The sequence below is a fragment of the Muntiacus reevesi genome, chromosome 3 (assembly GCF_963930625.1).
Source record: "Muntiacus reevesi chromosome 3, mMunRee1.1, whole genome shotgun sequence".
NCBI classification, from domain to species: domain Eukaryota; kingdom Metazoa; phylum Chordata; class Mammalia; order Artiodactyla; family Cervidae; genus Muntiacus; species Muntiacus reevesi.
The window spans coordinates 248,062,581-248,084,369 of NC_089251.1; the positions used below are offsets into that span (position 1 = coordinate 248,062,581).

Genomic DNA, 21,789 nt, shown 5'->3' on the forward strand with positions numbered 1-21,789 from the left:
CATCTATTATGATGCCTTTCCACTTCTACTGGTGGGCAAAACTACTCTCAGCCTAGGTAATTATTCAGCCTCAGTAATTATTCAGCCTGTTGCTTTCTGGTGGTTTTCTGATAGTTTCTCTCATGCAGGTGTAGATAAGTACTCACCCAAAACACTCCTGAAGATGCCTATGCAGAACTCCAGGGCTCGGCGTACAGCTCTGTCCCCCAGGTACTCTGCCCCCCAAACTTTAGCTTGTCTTGCCAAACTCCAATCTGTGTCCTCAACTTGGCTAGCCCAGAGGACTCCCCCTCCGTGTGCTGTGGCCCGGACACTGCCTTCACGCAGTGACAGCGATCTTGACTCACCCGGCTTGTGTTCCTTCTTTAGGTATCACAGAACTGTAAGACCTGTTGTTCAATGTCTGACTGTTGTTTTGTGTACTTTTTATGGTTTGCTAGTTGTGTAAGATGGGAAAGTATATCTATTTCTTCCATCATGGCTGAAAGCGGGAGTTGAGATTATGTTCTTGATTCTAAAACTGATCTTTCATGTGAGCTTGAACCTGCGGCTTTTCTGGGCATCCACCCCAACACATGTCACATGGCATTAACCTCATCAGCAATCCTCAATGCCCTTTATACAGGCTGACCTGCTTCTGGATTCTTTCACCCTCATGTTCTACATGTGCACTTCTCTCAGCAAAGTCTTACATTAACATTGTATTCAGGAAGCTGTACACCAGGACCTTGTAACTGGTGATTTCATTTGTCATTTAATGTTGTAATGGGCACTTCTTATTTTTTAGCCATGCAAGATAAATGTCTTGTATTTGGCTAACTGTTTTCAACCCATGTGAACTGTATGGAGCCGACCCTATCCCCCGCTCCAGGGGAAGGTATGTGACCTAGATCCAAGCCAATCAGCACATTCCATTCTCTTGAACCAGAGCTACTGGTTCAGAGATGGGCATGTAAAATAATTGGGTGAATGCCTGCCAAGCCTAGACCCTTTGCTCAAATAGTCTTTAAGCAGCTGACTAGAATCTGAGCATATACAGAGCAGGAACCTCTGCCAGCCATTCTGTCACCAGACAGAGCCTAAAAATGAAGACAGAACTGGGTGACAGAGCATTTTAAGCCCTGGGCCAAGGGATACCTTCAAGTAACACTGGACTTTTCCTACTTTGTGAGCCAGTAATTTCTTTGCCTCAGAGAGCTTGGGTTGGGCTTTCTGACACTTGGATGGAAAGTCCCCCATCTGTTCTTTCAAATGGTAAATATCAGTTTGGGTTCCAAGTGGATTTCTAAAGACACACTGAGGCAACATCATACAATGGTGGAGTAATGAGCTGTAATAGCAAACCGTGAAAGCAAAATTACAGGCCTCTGAGAGGTGAATCTTCTCTTTACGAACACACTGTGCAAGCTTGCAGGGCAGAGCCACAGCAGCCATCAGGGTGTGGAACATGTAAGGGCTAGCTAGGACTCCAAACACAGGGAGTTCTACAAAAGAGAAAGAATGAACCTCACATTCAGGCCTGACTTGGGCAAATCCATTCACACAGCCAAAAATGTCATCTCCACTGCAACAGACTGGAGGACATTCAAGAATCCTCTGACTCCCATGACCTAAAAATGAACGTATTCTTTTCAACTTTTATGTCTGGATAAAACTTTAAAAACAACTCGGTACATGTAAGTCCATGGCTGATTCATCTCAATGTATGGCAAAAACCATTACAATATTGTAAAGTAATTAGCCTCCAACTAATAAAAATAAGTGGGAAAAAAAAAAATAAAAACACCCCCGGTTCTACTTTTGCTCCCTACAAAATACACACATATAGAAAATAAGCAGTTGAGTATTTTCTTCAGGAGTGTACCACTACTGGGCTATTTCCCCTTTTCTATCTTTCCTATTCTGCAGCAGGAAGAATATTAATGTAATTTAAGATGAGAGGTTAGTAAACCTGAAAAAAAAAGCTATTGGTATGTTATTTATTGGAAAATAATCTGTAGTGGTTTCTCAGCTATCAGTAGTGCTGTGGTAAAATATCTAAGCAAGAAAAATCAATATCTGCATGTGCTCTCTTCACTTAAAAAGATCTTTCCTAGATTTATATTCCATTTCTTTTGGTGTCTATGTGTCTGTTCTCTCTGCCCTTTGGGCAATGATATTTTGGGCTATACACTGTTACATAAGAATAACAAATGCTAACTAATAAGGGTAATAATTGTACTGAGATATAGAGAAGATGTTATGACATGTACATATTCCTCAAGCATAAACTTTGATTACTTCATTAAAGCCACAATAGGCTTCACTATTAGACTGTCTCCCAAGGAATGTTGATATAGTGAGCCACAAAGAAAAGGAAGAAAAGTATAATGTGTCAAGGTTGCAGAAAACAGAGATAATGAAATATTACATATGAATAGAATTAAGACTTAATCCTAAATTAACTCTGGGGGTGGGAGGGATAGATATATGATACAAACAACTAGAAAAAGTTGCCTATAAAGTATGAACATGTCCCAAATCCTTGAAGATTAGATTACTGTGTGGACAAAAACTAAAGTACTAAGAGAAAAGAATTCTAGAAGAGGTGGCTTTTAAAACTGTGTGTTCTTCCTAAGGATTTACATTCTTGTTACTGTGCTGAGTCACATGCCAGGCTGATCCTCCACTTTAGGAAACATTTTGGAGAAACCACACTTTCTAAAACATTGTCAACAGCACAGACAGACATGATGGAAATAATCAATGCTGCATTAGATGCAGCTCTCAGACAGAGGGTCTCAAATTAGGATACTGGTTGAAAATAAGAACTAGGATAGGTTCTGGTGACAGAGAACGAGTGCCAGGCTCCTCCTTAAGGTGTTTAAAAGTGGCAACCTTAACATCTTAAAAGTTTGTTTTGTTTTTAAATTATTTGGTTTTTAATTTCATAAAAGACATGGTACACCTAATGTGTTTCACTAACAGCCTCCTAGTGAAACAAACTTGCAAAGTTCTCCCCAAATGCTAAATTACTCTCTAATACTTTGTTCTTTAATCCCATGAAAGAAATAAGACTCCTAATAAATTCCACTAACAGTCTCCAAGAAAGACAAACTTCCAAATCTCTCTCCAAATTTGAAAAGAACAAGAGCAAAAAATAGGCAATAAGACTACATCTAACGTTCTTCAGCACAGCAAAAGAAACAATCAACAGAGTGAAAAGGGAACCTGCTGCTGGGTCATAGCACACTAGCAGTTTTAGTTTTAAGTTTTTGAGGAACCTCTGTAATGTTTTCCATAGTGGCTGTACCAATTTACACTCCCACCACCCGTGCATAAGGGTTTCCCTCACTCTGCACCCTCTACGACACTGGTCATTTCTGTCTTTTTGATAACAGGCATTCTAACCGGCATGAGATGACACATCTTGTTTTGATTTGCATTTCCCCGATGATTGGTGATGCTGAGCACCTCTTCATACAGCTGCTGACCATCTGTGTATCTTCTTTTGAAAAAGGTCTATTCAGGTCCTTTGCTCATTTCTGAAATGAATTTTTTGGTATGACTTCCCTATATATTTTGGATGTTAACCTCTTACCAGATACATGATTTGCAAATGTCAATGTTTTCTTAATCCACAGGTTGCCTTTTCACCCTGTTGACTGTTACCTTTACTGTGCAAAAGTTTCTGCTTATCTATTTTTCGCTTTTGCTACCTGTGCTTTTGGGGCTATATGTAAATAATCAATGCCAAGACCAACGTCAAAACATTTTCCTCTATGTTTTCATCTTCTAGATTTTTGGTTTCAGGGCTTATATCTAAGTCTTTAACATGAAACATTTTTTTTTTATAAATGCTGTGAGACCAGCCGAGTCCAAGAAGTACAGAGAGTCCCATACAGGATAAACCTAAGTAAGAACACACCAAAACACAAAGTAATCAAATTGACAAAAAGACAAAGAACATTAAAAGCAACAAATAACCCTATGGGAGTTCCCTTGTAAGTTATCAGCTGATTTTTCAGCAGAAACTGTGGAGGCCAGAAGGGAGTGGCATGAGATATTTAAAGTGTTGAAAGGAAAGAAGCTACAACCAAGAATACTCTATCCAGCAAGGCTCTTGTTCAGATTTGATGAAGAAATCAAAAGCTTAACAGACAAGCAAAAGATAAGAGAATTCAGCACCACCAGACCAGTTTTGCAACAAATGCTAAAGGAACTTATTACTTTTCTAGGCAGAAAAAGGCCACAACTAGAAATGAAAAATTACAAATGGAAAAGCTCACTGGCAAAGGCAAACACACAGTAAGGGGAAGAAATCATCTGCACACAAATATATCAAAACCATCAATTCTGAGGAGAGGAGGGCACAAATGCAGGACATTGGAAATGCATTTGAAATTAAAAGACCAGCAACTTAAAACAATCTTGTTTCTATAGAGACTGTTGCATCAAAACCTCATGGTAACTGCAAACTGAAAATCTACACTAGAGACACAAAAACAAAAAAGGAATCCAAACACAACACTAAAGTTAGTCATCAAGTCATAAGAGAGCAAAAGAAGAAAAGGAAGAAAAAACATCTACAAAACCAAATCCAAAATAATTACGAATGGCAACAGGCAATGTGAATTGGTTATATGACTTGGAACTCAAACCTGAGTTGAGCTCTGCAATAATCTAGAGGGGTGGGACTGGGAGGGAAGTGGGAAGATGATTTAAGAGGGAGGAGACATATGTATACTTAACGGCTGATTCATGTTAAAGTTTGGCAGAAACCAACACAATTCAGTAAAGCAATTATCCTTTGATTAAAAAAAAAAGAATGACAAAAGGAACATATGAGTTGGCCTAAAATTTTGCTCATGCTTTTACATAAGATCTTATGGAAACTCAGAATGAACTTTTTGGCCAACCCAATACATATCAATAATTACCTTAAATGTAAATGGATTAAATGCTCCAACCAAAGACACAGGCTGGCTAAATGGATACAAAAACAGGACCCATATATATGCTGTCTATAAGAGAACCATTTCAGATATAGGGACACACAGAGACTGAAAGTGAGGGGATGGAAAAGGTATTCCATGCAAATAGAAATCAAAAGAAAGCTGGAGTAGCAATACTCGGACGAAATAGACTTTAAAGATTGTTACAGGAGACAGGGAAGGACACTACAGAGATCAAGGGATCAATCCAAGAAGAAGCTATAACAATTTTAAATATATATGCACCTCAGTATATAAGGCAAATGCTAATAACCATAAAAGGAGAAATCGACAGTAACACAATAATAGTGGAGGACTTGAACACCTCAGTTTCATCAATGGACAGATCATCCAGACAGAAAATCAATAAGAAAACACAGGCTTTAAATGACACATTAGACCAAATGGACTTGATATATATAGAGCATTCTACCCAAAAGCAGCAGAACACATTGCGAAGTGCATATGGAACATTCTCCTGGACAGATTACATGCTGGACCACAAAGTGAGCCTTGATAAATTTAAGATTAAAGATCCTATCAAGCATCTTTTCCTACCACAACACTATGAGATTAGAAATCAACTGAACGGGGAAGAAAAAACTGTAAAAACACAAACATGTGGAGGCTAAACAACATGCTACTAAACAATCAATGGATTACTGAAGAAATCAAAGAGGAAATCAAAACAACACCTAGAGACAAATGAAAACAAAAGCATGGCCATCCAAAACCTTTGGGACACAGCAAAAGCAATACAATCTTACCTCAGGAAACAAGAAAAATCACAAATAAACAACCTAACCTTACACTTAGAGCAACAAGAGAAAAAAGAACACCTCCCCCCCACTAAAGTTAGTAGAAGAAAAGAAATTATAAAGAAATAAAAAAACAAAATTGATAAACCTTTAGCCAGACTCACCAAAAAAAAAAAAAAATCAAATCAATAAATTAGAAATTAAAAAATAAAAGTTTCAATGGACATCACAGAAATACAAAGGATCATAAGAGACTACTACAAGCAACTATATGCCAATAAAACAGGCAACCTAGAAGAAACGAACACATTTTTAGAAAGGTACAATCTCCTAAGACTGACTCAGGAAGAAACAGAAAATATGAACAGACCAATCACAAATATTGAAACTGTGATTTAAAAGATCCCAAGAAACAAAAGTCCAGGATGGGATGGCTTCACAGGTGAATTCTATCAAACACTTAAAGAGTTAACACCTATCCGTCTGAGATATTCCAAGAAACTGCAGAGGAAGGAATATTCCCAACCTCATTCTATGAGGCCACCATCACCCTGATATCAAAACCAGACAAAAATAACACTCAAAAAAGAAACTTATAGGCCAATATCACTGATGTACATAGATGCAAAAATCCTCAATATAATACTAGCAATCCAAGTCCAACAATACACTAAAAGGATCATATAGCATGATCAAGGGAGATTTAGCCCAGGCGTACAAGGATGCTTCCATATCTGCAAATCAATGTGATAACACCACAACAACTCTCCAGAAAGTGAGCACAGAGAGAATATACCTCAATATAATCAAGGCTATATATGACAAACCTACAGTTAACATCATTCTCAATGGTGAATAGCTGAAAGCATTTCCTGTAAGATTAGTACAAAACAAGGATATCTGCTCTCACCACTTTTCAACATAGTTTTGAAAGTCCTATCCATGGCAATCAAAGAAGAAAAATAAAGGGAATCCAAACTGGAAAAAAAGAAGTAAAACTGTCACTGTTTGCTGATGACATGGTACTATATAGAGAAAATCCTAAAGATGCTAACAGAAAATTACCAGAACTCATCAATAAATTTGGTAAAGTTGCAGGATACGAAATAAATACAAAGAAACCTGTTGCATTTCTATACACTAACAATGGAAGATCAGAAAGAAATAAAGAATCCCATTTAACATCACATCAAAGAGAATAAAATACGTAGGAATAAATCTAACTGTATTCTGAAAACTATAAGGAGGCAAAAGACCTATACTCCATAAACTGTAAGCCACTGATGAAAGAAACTGAAGATGACACAAACAGATGGAAAAATATACCACGTTTTTAGAGGAAAATATACGCAGAACACTCTTTGACATGAAATGAAGCAGTATCTTTTTTTGATCCATCTCCTAGAATAATGGAAAAACAAAAATAGACAAAAGGGACCTAATTAAACTCAAAAGCTTTTGCACAGCAAAGGAAACCATAAACAAAAAGAACCCATAGAATAGGAGAAAATATTTGCAAATGATGCAACTGGGGGATTAATTTCTAAAATATACAAATAGCTCATACAGTTCAATATAGAAAAAATAAGTAATTCAATTTAAAAAATGGGCAGAAGACCTAAATAGACATTTCTCCAAAGAAGACATACAGATGGTCAAGAGGCTCATGAAAAGATGCTCAACATTGCTAATTTATTAGAGAGATGCAAATCAAAACTACAATGAGCTATCACCTCATACAATTCAGAATGGCCACCATCAAAAGTCTACAAACAATAAACGGAAAGAGTGCGCAGAAAAGGGAACCCTCGCGTACACTGCTGGTAGGAATGTAAATTGGTATAGACACTGGAGAACAGTATGGAAGTTCCTTAAGAAACTAAAAATAGGACTACCATATGATCCTGCAATCCCCCTCCTCAGCATATATCTAGAGAAAAACATGGTTAGAAAGGATACATGCACCCCAATATTCACTGCAGCACTGTATACAATAACCAAGACATGGAAGCAACCTAGATGTCCATGAATAGATGAACGGATAAAGAAGATGTGGTACATATACACAATGGAATTAGTACTCAACCATTAAAAAGAAGGAAATACTGCCATTTGCAGCAACATCAACAGACCTGGAGATTATAATACTATGTGAAGTCAGTCAGACAGAAAAAGGCAATTATCATATGATATCCTTTATATGTGGAATCTAAGAAAAATGATACCAATGAACTAATTTACAGAACAAACTCATTCAAAGAGTGAATTTATGGTTATAGGGTATGGGAGGGATAGATTCAAAGTTTGCAATTGACATGTACACACTACTGTATTTAAAATAGATAACCAACAAGGACCTACTATATAGCACAGGGAACTCTGCTTAATACTCTGCAATAACCTAAACGAAAAAAGAATTTGAAAAAGAACAGATAACAGGTACATGTGTAACTGAATCACTTTGCTGTATACCTGAGACTAACACAACACTGTTAATCAACTATATTCCAATATAAAATAAAAATTAAAAAGTATCTATAATCCTTCATTTTTTCTTTTAATTAATTTTCTCAAGTAGTCAGTTCTGTTATTATCACATTATATGTAATCTTGACTTTGTCTTATAGAGCTATTTGAATTAAACATACCAAATGGAACACTGAATAATTTGAAGGAGGTAAAAGAAATACAGAAGATTTCACTGTATTCTGTGGTGCGTGAAAATGCTCTTACATAACTATGCCTGGGAGCTAAGAAAGAAGCAAGAGCTTTCTTTAGCACCACAATCATGCCAGGGTTCTCAACTGCATCAGGATCTCTGCTACTGGGCAAGAAACAGTCTTGGTATGGATTCAGAAAAAATACCCACTTAGGGGTAATTTGTAATAACAGAAATAGTGGTTATCACGTACCTACACATATCAGGAATTCAACTTTTCTCATGTAGAACCAGAGGTTTAGAGAGATGAAGCAACCCGCCCAAGGTCACACAAATAGCAAGCAAGTTCCTGAGGGCCAGGACTGGATCTGAGTTGTTCAATCTGGAGAGCCTCAGATGTAGGATACAGTCACAGCTGGTGGGGTGCCTGTGTCTGACCTTTAATGGCAGAGGTGGTTAGTTTTGCTTAGTTTTTAAGTCGGTTTAAGAAATCTGCACTTGTGCACTTGCTCAGTCTGTTGTGTTAGGATAGGGGCAGTTCTTAAAATGAGAGGTTGATCCAGGAGACAGTGAAAATTATTTTCACTCTAATATATGCTGACAACTTTACAGAATTATCATTTTTAAAGGATGTGGTATACTTATTTTTAAATGACGACCTCCCTAACAAAGACAACTATCTTTCTTGCGATAGATTCTTTATCAAATCCTTCCTTGTAAGTAATAATGGAAGGGGACTGTGTTATATAACACAGCAAAATGGGAAGCTGTCCTGGTTTTTTCTCTTTTATTATAAGGAACACAGTAACAAAAAACAAACACTTGCCTAGAATATGGAGTTAGGCCCAGTTGAATTTTTTGCGGGGGGTGGGGGGCGGATTTCACCAAAGGTACAAGATACTCGTGGCTTCACCTTCTGAAATGAGATCTGACAGCTGTTCCACACCACAGAGCAATGTTACATAACAAGGCAGTTCAAGAGGCAAAAAAGAAAACCACATTGAAGTGAGGCTTTGGTGAGTGGGTAGGTGGTTCAGCAGACTACACTTTCAGCAACAAAAAAACAGTCAGTGGCAAGGCCACAGGAATGATTATCAGTATGTAAATGCTCAGGACTTTCCCGACAATAAATCTCTGAGCTGGACATACTTACATATCACAGCCAGTGACCTTCTAATTGAGCATCTGTGTGGGAGAGCACAGCTCCAGCCACAGACTCTGAATTCTTTTAGGGATGTCCCCAGAAGTCAAGTATGCCCCCCCACTTCTCTTTTTTATAACGCGACCCCACAGAAACATTTTTTAAGAAACAAAGAGTAATTTCAATGGAAAGAGTCAAATTTTGAGACTTTTGACCTCATTAGCAACTCTAAAAAGTATGTAATGCAATCCACTGTCCCACATGAGCTCTTCCTGAGCATGCATACATTACAGTGAGTCCAAGCTCATTTTAATTTTTTAGCTCCAGAAAGGGAAGCAGACTTCTACTTTTTAATATGCTCCTTATAAACAACAACAAAAAACCTACAATTTTAAAACAGTATTGGTACCAAGCTATGAGTCACAATTGGTCCCACAGTCAGTACTTTCTGGTTATACAAAATCTGCTCATTAAAGTCACATGTTAAATTAAAATTGAGAAATTACTGGAAGACAGACCCCCCAAAATGAAAGAATATGCTTATTTATGAAATTCTTGAACAGATCTACCCTTTGCTTTTTATCAATATTGACAGAAAGCATGTACAATGAACTTAGCACTAAAATGGCATCCTTAACAGGTCAATCTGTTTCTGCTTAACATACCAGAGGGATATATTTAAAAAATCTCAGCCATTCTGAAAGAGTTCACATAATTTCCTGCTTAGGAACCCAAATGGCTATTTTTGAGACCAAACATGTAGCTAATTTGATATTTGCAAAAGGATATATTTGGGATCATTTTCCTGATAAAAATCCTGTTAAGACCAGGTGGCACATCATGCAAGACACTGAGGCCTAGTACCTACAGGGACTGTTCAGGTTCATAAATGGAAGAGGTACTTAAGACTGGATACATTTTATATCAGTGGTCTCAATTTCATTTTACATCAAAGACTGGTTGAAAGGTCAAATCTTTAATAATGTTGAAAGACAGAAAAGAGAACACTATTTGGTTTACCTTGAAATATTAGCAATCATTACACAGCCCATGCACTCGGGAATGTATCCTTTATCCCCAGATAATCTCAAGTTCATAAAAATCTTTTTCACTATGCAAAAAGCTGAGCATATTGGAGGCTGGGTATTTGGCATTTTAGTAAAATTAATGATAGTGTTAAAAATCAGGATAAGTTGCAAATTCGGAATGAAATGTCTTACTACAGAGCTTGGTGCATTCTATCTGCTGAATAAATTAATAAACAAATGGAAGAGCAGGGTCTCCAGCCTTATCATCTTCTGAAAACAGATATCCCCTAACATCAAAACTAATGCCATTTTGTCTACACTAACAATATTCTTATCTCAGGAACTTCATCATAAAGTTGTATAACTACTGGGCAGTTACTATAGAAATGCTAGTGCATTTACCCATGAAGTGTAATTGGGTCTCCTTACATACAGTCTCACATATGTTCTCTGAATTAGGTTGCAAAGGACTGAACTTCAAGGTCTTGTATCATGATATAAATGCAGGCAAGATCTACATATAGTTTGAATCTACACACACATTTTGATGAAAATGATTAAAGTACAGTTGATAAAACACAGTAGCATAATAATTAAAAACTATACATATATACACATACACAAGGTGAAAGGAAATACTCAAAAAGTGAAGAGAAGCTGCTAAGTGTCAGCAGCATAACAGTCCCATGGTAGCCATCCTCCTTTTATCACGGTCAATTCATTAGCAGAGGAGAAAAGACAGAAACTATGGGAAATGGACACCATCTGCTCAATCCAGATGCAACAGCACATGCTTCTTATAGCCAAAGCTTTTTACCAGAAATGAAAGGAGATAAGATCTAATCCTCTCACAAAATATCCCAGAAAGGTGGTTAGACTTCTTTGCATCACAAATAATAATGCCAAGATCATTATTAATTGAGACCTTTTAAATATCAGTCAAGACTTTTACCATTGAGTATACACTGATCAAACAGAATACTAAATCAGCACTAGAGAAAATGGGGTTGGATTCTATCAGCTTTACTCAGCTATTCCTTAAAAAAAAAACCATGCTTAAAACATCTTCATTCCCTGAATAGCAAGAACAGTTTAGTCCAGTCACCCTAATTTTAAACAGACATACTTTTAATATTGTATATTTCAAGTAATGAGCATTTCCTTTCTGAGAAGAAAAGGTTAAAAATAAATATTCTTACCTTGAAATTGTGGACCTTTTCATATTTTGGAATTTGTTCGTTTTCTTTCAGAGTTGCTCTTCTAACAAGTGATGTCAACTGCGAATAAGCAAAGAGTTTCAGAGGTTGCCAGATTGTCACAGACGACTTTTGAGAACCCAGTTTCATTCCCAAGGCTGCTATCAATAAATCTTGCTGACGGCCCTCTTGTTTTGATTTGTGAACTGTAGCTCTATTAGTTTTCCTACCCGACCAAGACTCTTTGGATGGCATTTTGGAATTCTCAGGAAATAAAGCAAACCTATATTGATCTATGTCTGTCGATGAACTCTATTCAGCTAACAAATGAGCATTCTTCCAGCCAGCACAGAGCCCTACCCTACAGAGAGCTGCAGAGAAGCTGCACGGGGAGGTGGAGGAGGGTGATGAAGCACTTCTTAAAAGAGGTCCACTAACCAGAAAAATTCTTCTTTCTTCCTTTTTTTTTTTTAAAGGGCTCTATATTTAAGCTTCTGAAAACTTAAAAGTCTGAACAGAAATAAAGAGTCGATGCCAACACACAAAACATTCAGCATTTCTCTATCCTTTTTAAAGAGCCATGCAATTTTGACAAATGATGCATTTCTAAAAGCTTTCTTTTCTAGTCAGTACATTAAAGTCCATTCTGAAGGAGAGGTGCCTACATACTGCCTGCGGTCAGGTTCCAGCAACTGACACCCTGGGAAGCCCCTGGCAGAGGGTGGGGGAGGGCAGGGATTTGACAAGGAAGGCTGGATTAGACTGGTCACCGTAAGAAAGGAGAGAACCAATGAGAATCGAGCAACAGTATTTAAGTACTGTATTCCTCAACTCTATCTCCCTCCTCTCATGTAAGATTTTCTTGCTGGCTCAAGGCAAAAAAAAAAAAAAAAAATCAGTGTGAAGACAATGAGCACTGAATGAGTCATGCATCATTACAAAATGGATTTTTTTTAACCTATTAAAAGCAAAGGAAAATTAACACACACAGCACTAGATTTTAAAAAGAAGGTACCACCTGCCAGGTAAATTATGAAAAGCTGATCTATAATTTGCCTTTGTGCATATGGACTACAGTTAGTTAACTAAAACCCCATTTTATTAAACATGAGCAAAAGCTGAAAAGTATTTTGATGAAATACAAAAGTATGATAACTTGGTTCCATCTCTCTAACAGTCAGTTCCATCTCTCTACCATGAGTAGTTTTATTGTGTATCTCTAATTTTAAATAGGTCCAACCATTATTTTAAATGTTAATCTCAACATTCTTCATTCAAAGAGCTTCAGGCCAGGTCACGGTGCAAGTTGGTTGGGAACAGTCCCTCAAGTACACAGGTCCCAGATGTAGTGTTGGGCCCTGAGGTGTCTGTTTGCTGATATACAAAGGCAAGTGCTGGGCAAGAGACTCAAACCCAGCTCCATTTAAGAGCAATACCTACACAGTACATTTTTTTTTTTTTAAACTAAGGGGCTGTAAACTTAGGTTTTCTCATACTGGTTCCCTCAACACCTCCCATCTGTTTCCTCATGCTATAGTAATTAAGTTTAACCCATTCTGATTCTAAAGTTACATTGTATTTAAAGAATCAAAAATGCTGTATTCAAATGAATTCAGTCCATCTGCTTAGATAAGTGCAAAAAATGTTTTTCAGATTTCATAGTCTGTAAGGGGTATGGGGCCCCTGCAGATTCTAATGTAATCAGGGCATGAAGTGGTCCTTAAACCATGGCAGATATTGATAATACTGAATGACTGATTTGTAAACATACCCCAATATTTTTTAATTTGTGTCTATAGTTCCATCTTTTAAAATAATTTCTTTTTAAAAAGATACTTCTAAGTAAATAAAAAGGCAAACATTAACATTTACATCTACAAATGTTTCATTTCCAAAAATTTATACCCTTACATGATTAATATGAGACAAAAAATTTTTTTCCAAGTAGAAACACAATGGAAAGAACTTCCTTGCCTAACCTACATTGCTCTTTAGCTCAGACCTAGTTTGTCATGTGATGACTAAAAATAGAAAGGCCAGTCAACTGTTTAGTTACACACAACCTATAGTCAAGTTTATGTTTTTCTCAGCGGGCCTGAAAAACACAGACTCTAAAGGCAAATTTGACAGTAATTTATTTCTCCACATTATTTAACAATGAATGTTTAAATTACTAAGTTAAAGAAAACAGTTACCCATGTAACCCAAGAAACTTTTTCCTGAGTATTTCCGATTAAGAAATACTTTATTATAGATCATTCCAGTCCTTCAGCTGTAGTAACTAAAATTCAACCAAAGTATAAAAATATTCATACTAGAGTTCTCCAGAAAATTCGTGGCTGAGTAAAAATGAATATTTTTGTCACTGAGAGGTAAGGTCTACTAAGACTCCAGAGTCACTGTCTTTCCTGAGTAACTGTTCTACCTAAGTAAGAAATACTGGAATAATTAAAACTTGGGCAACTATCTAGGGCACCAAGAAGACAAAAAACACAATGGTTCCAGATGAAAAACTTCTTAGCTCCTCTCAACTGGCTGGAGGTCTTGTCACTATTACACCTTCCATAATTGCAGCTGCATTTCTGCATTAATTTGAGGAGCTCTCAAGTCAGAATCGCTAACTCTTGCATTCAGAACCAGTATCAACGTTCTGACATTCCAGACAAATGTCTACCACTCTTCCTTATATTTTTCTGGCCATATCTATCTGCTTAGATGGATAGAGCATCTATTAATTATGACTGTCATTCATTATTAGGTACTTAGGCTCTAAGCACCCAGCTGAACACTTTACATATATACAGAATCCCATTAATTCCACAGAAAAACTATCTATGAGGCATATATTATTACCCTTGTTTTATAGCGCGAAGAACTGAGGCCTACAGAAGTTAACTTCCCCAAATTGTACAGTTATTAGGTTAAGTGGTGGATAGGAGATAGACTTTTAAACACTGTGCTATATCCACTCAAATGAGAAAACGAAAGGAAACCACTGAATCTGAGAGTAGTTCCTTTTTCTCTCTGACTCTATTCAAGGTGTTTCTCTAGTTATTTTCTCCTTTCAGTTCTGAAGAGTAGCAATAGATTGTAAGAGATAGCAAAGAATGAGGAACACCAAATGGTAAGAAGAAGTAATAATCACTAAGATCTAGATAGATCTCAAGGGTAGCTCACAATACATGCAGTAGGAAATGCAGCCCTCAGGCTCCATCCAGATACCCCCTCCTTCGGGATGCCTTTGACCATTTGAAGCAATTAGATGTGACGCCACCCACCTGTGAACCTCAGAGTCCTTCACTTGTTCATTAAATATGCGATGTATCACCTTCTATCTCATATCACAGTTGCCTACGTAGCTGTTTATATAGAACTAGATCTTACACATCTCAGTATAAACCCTGAATCTAGCACAGTAGCTTGCACAAATAAAGATTCAATGAATAAAAATCAAATGAAGGCAGCTATTTTTACTGGGGGGGCAGTGTATTATAATAAAAAAACGTGATTTAAAATCAGAGACACTGAAGTTTGAATCCTGACCTTGGAAGATTTATTTGTTGCCTTGGTTATTACATACTATGGATAACAATCCTGGAGAAGGGAATGGCTACTCACTCCAGTATTCTTGCCTGGAGAATTCCATGGACAAAAGAGCCTGGTGGGCTACAGTCCATGGAATTTCAAAGAGTTGGACATAACTGAGCTACAAACACTTTCACTTTCATGTTCATGGATAGTAATACCTATTTTATAGGGTACTGGACAGTTTGGGGATGATACATAAAGAGGAAAAGGCTATAGATAGTTCTGTTTAGTTCAGTTGCTCAGTCGTGTCTGACTCTTTGTGACCCCATGAACTGCAGCACGCCAGGCCTCCCTGTCCATCACTAACTCCCGGAGTCTACCCAAACCCATGTCCATTGAGTCGGTGATGCCATCCAACCATCTCATCCTCTGTTGTCCCCTTCTCCTCCTGCCCTCAATCCTTCCCAGCATCAGGGTCTTTTCAAATGAGTCAGCTCTTCGTATCAGGTGGCCAAAGTATTGGAGTTTCAGCTTCAACATCAGTCCTTCCAATAAGTACCCAGGACTGATCTCCTTTAGGATGGACTGGTTGGATGTCCTTGCAGTCCAAGGAACTCTTAAGAGTCTTCTCCAACACCACAGTTCAAAAGCATCAATTCTTCGGTGCTCAGCTTTCTTTATAGTCCAACTCTCACATCCACACAAGCACTCAATAAATGATACAGGGCAGCTGTACCAAATATTGGCTGCAGAGTATGTACACCGTGTAATGTAAGACAGGTTTCTGTATAAGTGAAAGTGAAAGTTGCTCAGTTGTGTCTGACTCTTTGTGACCCCATGGATTGTACAGTCCATGGAATTCTCCTGGTCAGAATACTGAAGTGGGTAGCCTTGCCCTTTTCCAGGGGATCTTCCCAACCCAGGAATCGAACCCAGGTCTCCTGCATTGCAGGCAGATTCTTTACCAGCTGAGCCACAAGGAACCAATTCTGTACAAGGAGTTAGATTAATCTGCCTTTGGTTCATCCATACAAGCATGCCTAGAAACTCCTGCTCTTCTCTTTATATTATGGTCTCTATCAAATTCCCCCAATTCTAGTTCTAATCCTATCTTTCAAAAGGCATATAATGTGTGAGCTGAGGGAGCAGGGATGGGATGGGATTAAAAGTAAAGAAGATTCTCAGCATTTGTTAAGAAGTCAGGAACAATGTGTGATGCTTCATATCTTTGTCCTAGTTCTTGGTTATAGAGCCTGAGACATGTTGCATAATGGACATTTTATAGGCAAAGAAATGCTCAAGGATCATTCTTGCTGGAGCAGTATTTTGCTTTGTATTTTGACTGGGAATCTTTGGCCTGTCTTGGACCTGACCCTGCCCACCCTTAACACAGACATCATTTCTGTATTCTGCTCAGATGAAGGTGACTAGGCTGCAAAGAGAGATGGGAAAGCAGCAGATTCCACAACTTCTCTGTGTTTACCTTGGTCCATACCATCTGTGGTTGAGAGAAGAGGACTGGGAAAATGGGGGCTGGTAGTGTTGTAAGGGGGAAATAGGTGACCTTAGAAAGGAATCCATTTGCTGTTTTTCAAACAAAGAAATTTTTCCCACTGACCCCACTATGCTGTTGTCTAGTAACAATACTGGATTTGTGCTGAGCTAGCCTCTCATTTTCACCAAGTGTAGCAAAACAGGAACATGGGCTCCTGGGTTAGAGAGAAGTGCTGACTTCAACCCCCTTCATCTACTGGCTGTGGTGTCTTTGCTCAACCTACTGATTTATTTGTTTTTCTTTGCTTATGTGTAAAGCGGATTAAAAGTACTTACATTATAGAATGACTAAGAACTAAATGAGATAATAAGCATTTTTCATTATTCCTAGCACAGAAAGTAATTAATAAATAGAAGTTTCACCTCTTTTCCTTCTAAGACCCCATCTATCCAAGTTCAGAGTTAGTATAACTTGTGACAGTGATACACATTAAAGGCCCAAGGCCACTGTCCTAAGCAACGTGAGTTTCAGGTCAAACTGTAGCCACATGGTTTAGGGACACATCATAAGCATCAGTTCAGTTCAGTCACTCAGTTGTGTCCGACTCTCTGCAACCCCATGGACTGCAGCATGCCAGGCTTTCCTGTCCATCACCAACTCACAGAGTTTGCTCAAACTCATGTCTATCGAGTTGGTGATGCCATCCAGCCATCTCATCTTCTGTCGCCCCCTTTACCTTCTACCTTCAATCTTGTCCAGCATCAGGGTCTTTTCATAGGCATCACCATTCTGCAGTTTTTAAATTTACCATGTCCTGGTAATCTGAACCCCTGGGCTCAAACTGAGTAACCCCTGTCCTCTCCTCCTTCCTACCTAAAATCCTGCTTACACTAAGGTGCAGATGGCTGATTACACTTCCTTTTCAATGAATATTTGATTTTAGTATGGGACCAAGACTTAAGCCAAAAGAATAAATCTCCAATTACCAAATGTCAGGATACATTAACAGTGAGAATGTTTTCTAGAAAACTAGAAAGATCTCATGCAAACAGTTACCTCCTTTGTAACATCATGATGACATCACAGACTCATGAGCTCAATGTTCCAGTTAATTAAGCTAAATCAACATTCCATCCAATAAGTACCATAAAGGATTGTTCTAGCTGGCATGGCCCTAAGGCTCATGGACGTGTAGAGTAGCTGGATTTACTTACTACTGGGTGATCTAAAACACTGATTCAGGTTTAGCAAATTGTGCAATTTCTACAAAATGTTGAAACTGAGTGATAAACAACAGTCTTCCACAATCAAAATTTGTAGATCCAAGCAAATTCAGCTCACTTTAGATATACTGATTATTCATATGTGTGTCCCCTAATTTATCATTTGTAACCTAGTTTCTCTCCATTAGAGCCAAGAGTGGAATATATTCAAGGTACTTAACAATTATACGTCAGCTTACATTTATTAACTGACAACTACACAGCACTGTACTAGTAAATGCTTTACAGGTATGACGTAGTTAATTTCCCCTTCCTGGATCACAGCCTTGTTGTGGTGAAGGGGCTTGCATAACTCAATGAAGCCACAAGTCATGCCATGCAGCGCCACCCAAGACAGATGGGTCACAGCCAAGAGTTCTGACAAAACATGGTCCACCAGAGAAGGAAATGGCAAGCCACTTCAGTACTCTTGCCATGAGAACCCTATGAACAGTATGAAAAGGCAAAAAAAGATATGATGTTGAAAGATATGACTCCAGGTCAGAAGGTGTCCAATATGATACTGGGTAAGAGCAGAGTCCAGAAAGAATGAAGTGGCTGGGTCAAAGTGGAAATGATGCTCAAGTCCTGTTAGGTTCATGAATCAAGATAAATTCGACATGGTCAAGCAGGAGATGGCAAAAATGAACATCGACATCTTAGCAATTTAGTGAACTAAAATGTACAGGAATGGAAGAATTAAATTCAGATGACCACTATATCTACTACTGTGGGCAAGAATCCCTTAGAAGAAATACAGTAGCCTTCATAGTCAACAAGAGTCTGAAATGCAGTACTTGGGTGCAGTGTCATAAATGACGGAATGATCTCAGTTCCTTTCCAAGGCAAGTCCTTCAGCATCAGAGTAATCCAAGTCTATTCTGCAACCACTAATGCCAAAGAAGGTAAGGTTAACCAGTTTTATAAAGACCTACAACACTCAAACCAGTCAATCCTAAAGGAATTCAACCCACAACACTCATTACAAGGACTGATGCTGAAACTCCAAAATTCTGGCCACCTGATGCGAAGAACTGACTTATTAGAAAAGACCCTGATGCTGGGAAAGATTGAGGGCAGGAGGAGAAGGGGGTGACAGAGGATGAGATGGCTGGATGGCATCACTGATTCAGTGGACATGAGTTTGAGTAAACTCTGGGAGATAGTGAAAGACAGGGAGCCTGGTGTGGTGCAGTCCATGGGATCACAAAGAGTTGGACATGACTTAGTGACAGACAACAACAACACCACCTTCTAGAACTAACACCCAAAAGATGTCCTTTTCATAACAGGGGATTGGAATGCAAAAGTGGGAAGTCAAGAGACACCTGGAATAAAAAGCAAATTTGGAGAGGAGTACAAAATGAAGCAGAGCAAAGGCTAACAGATTTATCAAGAAAACATGCTGGTTATAGCAAACTCCCTTTTCCCACAACCCAAGAGATGATTCTCCAAATGAACATCACTAGATGATCAATAATGAAATCAGATTGATTATAGTCTTTGCAGATGGAAAAGCTCCATACAGTCTGTAAAATCAAGACCTAGAGTTGACTGTGGTTCAGATCATGAGCTTTTTATTGCAAAATTCAAGCTCAAATTGAAGAAAGCAGGGAAAACCACTAGGCCATTCAGGTATGACCTAAATCAAATCCGTTATGATTATAGAGTGGAGCTGACAAATAGATTCAAGTGATTAGATCTGGTAGACAGAGTATCAGAAGAACTATGGATGGAGGTTTGTAACACTATACAGAAGGCGTGACCAAAACCATCCCAAAGAAATGCAAGAAGGCAAAGCAGTTGTCTGAGGAGGCTAACAATTAGCTGGGGAAAGAAGAGAAGCAACAGGCAAAGGAGAAAAGGAAAAGATATACTTAACTGAATGCAGAGTTCCAGAGAATAGCCTTCTTAAATGAATACTGCAGAGAAACAGAGGGGAAAAAAATAGAAAAGACTCTAGATCACTTTAAGAAACTTGAAGATCTCAAAGGAACATTTCATGCAAGAATGGGCATGATAAAGGACAGAAACAGTAAGCACCAAACAGAAGCAGAAGAAATTAAAAAGAGGTGGAAAGAATACACAGAAGAACTATACAAGAAAGGTTTTAATGACCTGGAGAACCGCGATGGTGTAGTCATTCACCTAGAGCCTCACATCCTAGAGTGCAGAGTAAAGTGGACCTTAGGAAGCATCACTATGAACAAAGCTAGTGGAGGTGATGGAATTCCAGCTGAGCTATTTCAAATCCTAAAAGATGATGCTGTTAAAGTGCTGCACTCAATATCCCAGCAAATTTGGAAAACTCAGCAATGACCACGGGACTGGAAAAGGTCAGTTTTCATTCTGATCCCAAAGAAAGGCAATGCCAAAGGGTGTTCAAACCACAGTACAACTGTGCTCATTTCACAAGCCTGTAAAGACTACGCTCACAGTCCTTCAAGCTAGGCTTCAGCAGTACATGAACTGAGAACTTCCAGACACACAAGGCAGCGAACCAGAGATTAAATTGCCAACATTCACTGGATCATGGAGAACTCAAGGGAACCAGAAAAGGCAGGGAACCAGAGATTAAATTGCCAACATTCACTGGATCATGGAGAACTCAAGGGAGTTCCAAAAAGCATCTACTTCTACATCACTGACTACACTAAAGCCTTTGACTGTGTGGATCACAACAAATATTGGAAAATTCTTAAAGAGATAGGAATGCCAAACCACCTTACCTGTCTCTTGAGAAACCCGTATGGAGGTCAAGAAGCAACAGTTAGAGTCAGACATGGACACAACGGACTGGTTCAAAATTGGGAAAGGAGTACATCAAGGCTGTATATTGTCACCCTGCTTATCTAATTGCTATGCAGAATATATCATGCGAAATTCTTGGCTTGATGAATCACAAGCTGGAATCAAGATTGCCAAGATTGCCAGGAGAAATATCAATAACCTCAGACATACAGATACCATTCTAATGGTAGAAAGTGAAGAGAAACTAAGGAGCCTCTTGATGAGGGTGAAAGAAGAATGAAAAGGCTGGCATGAAACTCAACATTCAACAAAAACTAAGATCATATCATCCAACCTCATTACTTCATGGCAAACAGAAGGGGAAAAAATGGAAACAGTGACAGGCTTTCTTTTCTTGGGCTCCACAATCACTGTGGACAGTAACTGCAGCCATGAAATTAAAAGATGCTAGCTCCTTGGAAGGAAAACTATGATAAACATAGTGTATTAAAAAGCAGAGACATCACCTGGCTGACAAAGGTCCATCTAGTCAAAGCTATGATTTTTCCAGCAGTCATGTACAGATGTGAGAGTTGGCTCATAAAGAAGGCTAAGTGCTGAAGAACTGATGCTTTCAAATTGTGATGCTGGAGAAGACTCTTGAGAGTCCCATGGACTGCAAGGAGATCATACCAATCAATCCTAAAGGAAATCAACCTTGAATATACATTGGAAGGACTGACGCTAAAGCTCCAATACTTCGGCTACCTGATGTGACGCGCTGACACATTGGAAAAGACCCTGACGGTGGGAAAGACTGAAGACAAAAGGAGAAGAGGGTGACAGAGGATGAGATGGTTAGATAGCAACATGGTTAGATGTCTGACTCAATGGACATGAATTTGAGCAAACTCAGGAAGATGGTGGAGGGCCTAGGAGCCAGGCTGCAGTACATAGGGTTGCAACGAGTTAAACATGACTTAGTGACTGAACAACAACAAAATATAGCTTAGTTGTTA

General features: G+C 38.4%; 1 protein-coding gene across 3 annotated transcripts in view; it reads right to left on the reverse strand.

The window, feature by feature from the left end:
- The window catches only part of CHN1 (chimerin 1), a 198,990-nt gene that overhangs the window by 34,954 nt on the left and 142,247 nt on the right, over positions 1–21,789 (reverse strand). For all 3 annotated transcript variants that reach the window (XM_065927920.1, XM_065927919.1, XM_065927921.1), the window contains one exon: positions 11,759–11,836. In XM_065927920.1, coding sequence (XP_065783992.1) covers positions 11,759–11,836 — 78 coding nt within the window. The remainder of the gene's footprint in view (positions 1–11,758; positions 11,837–21,789) is intronic.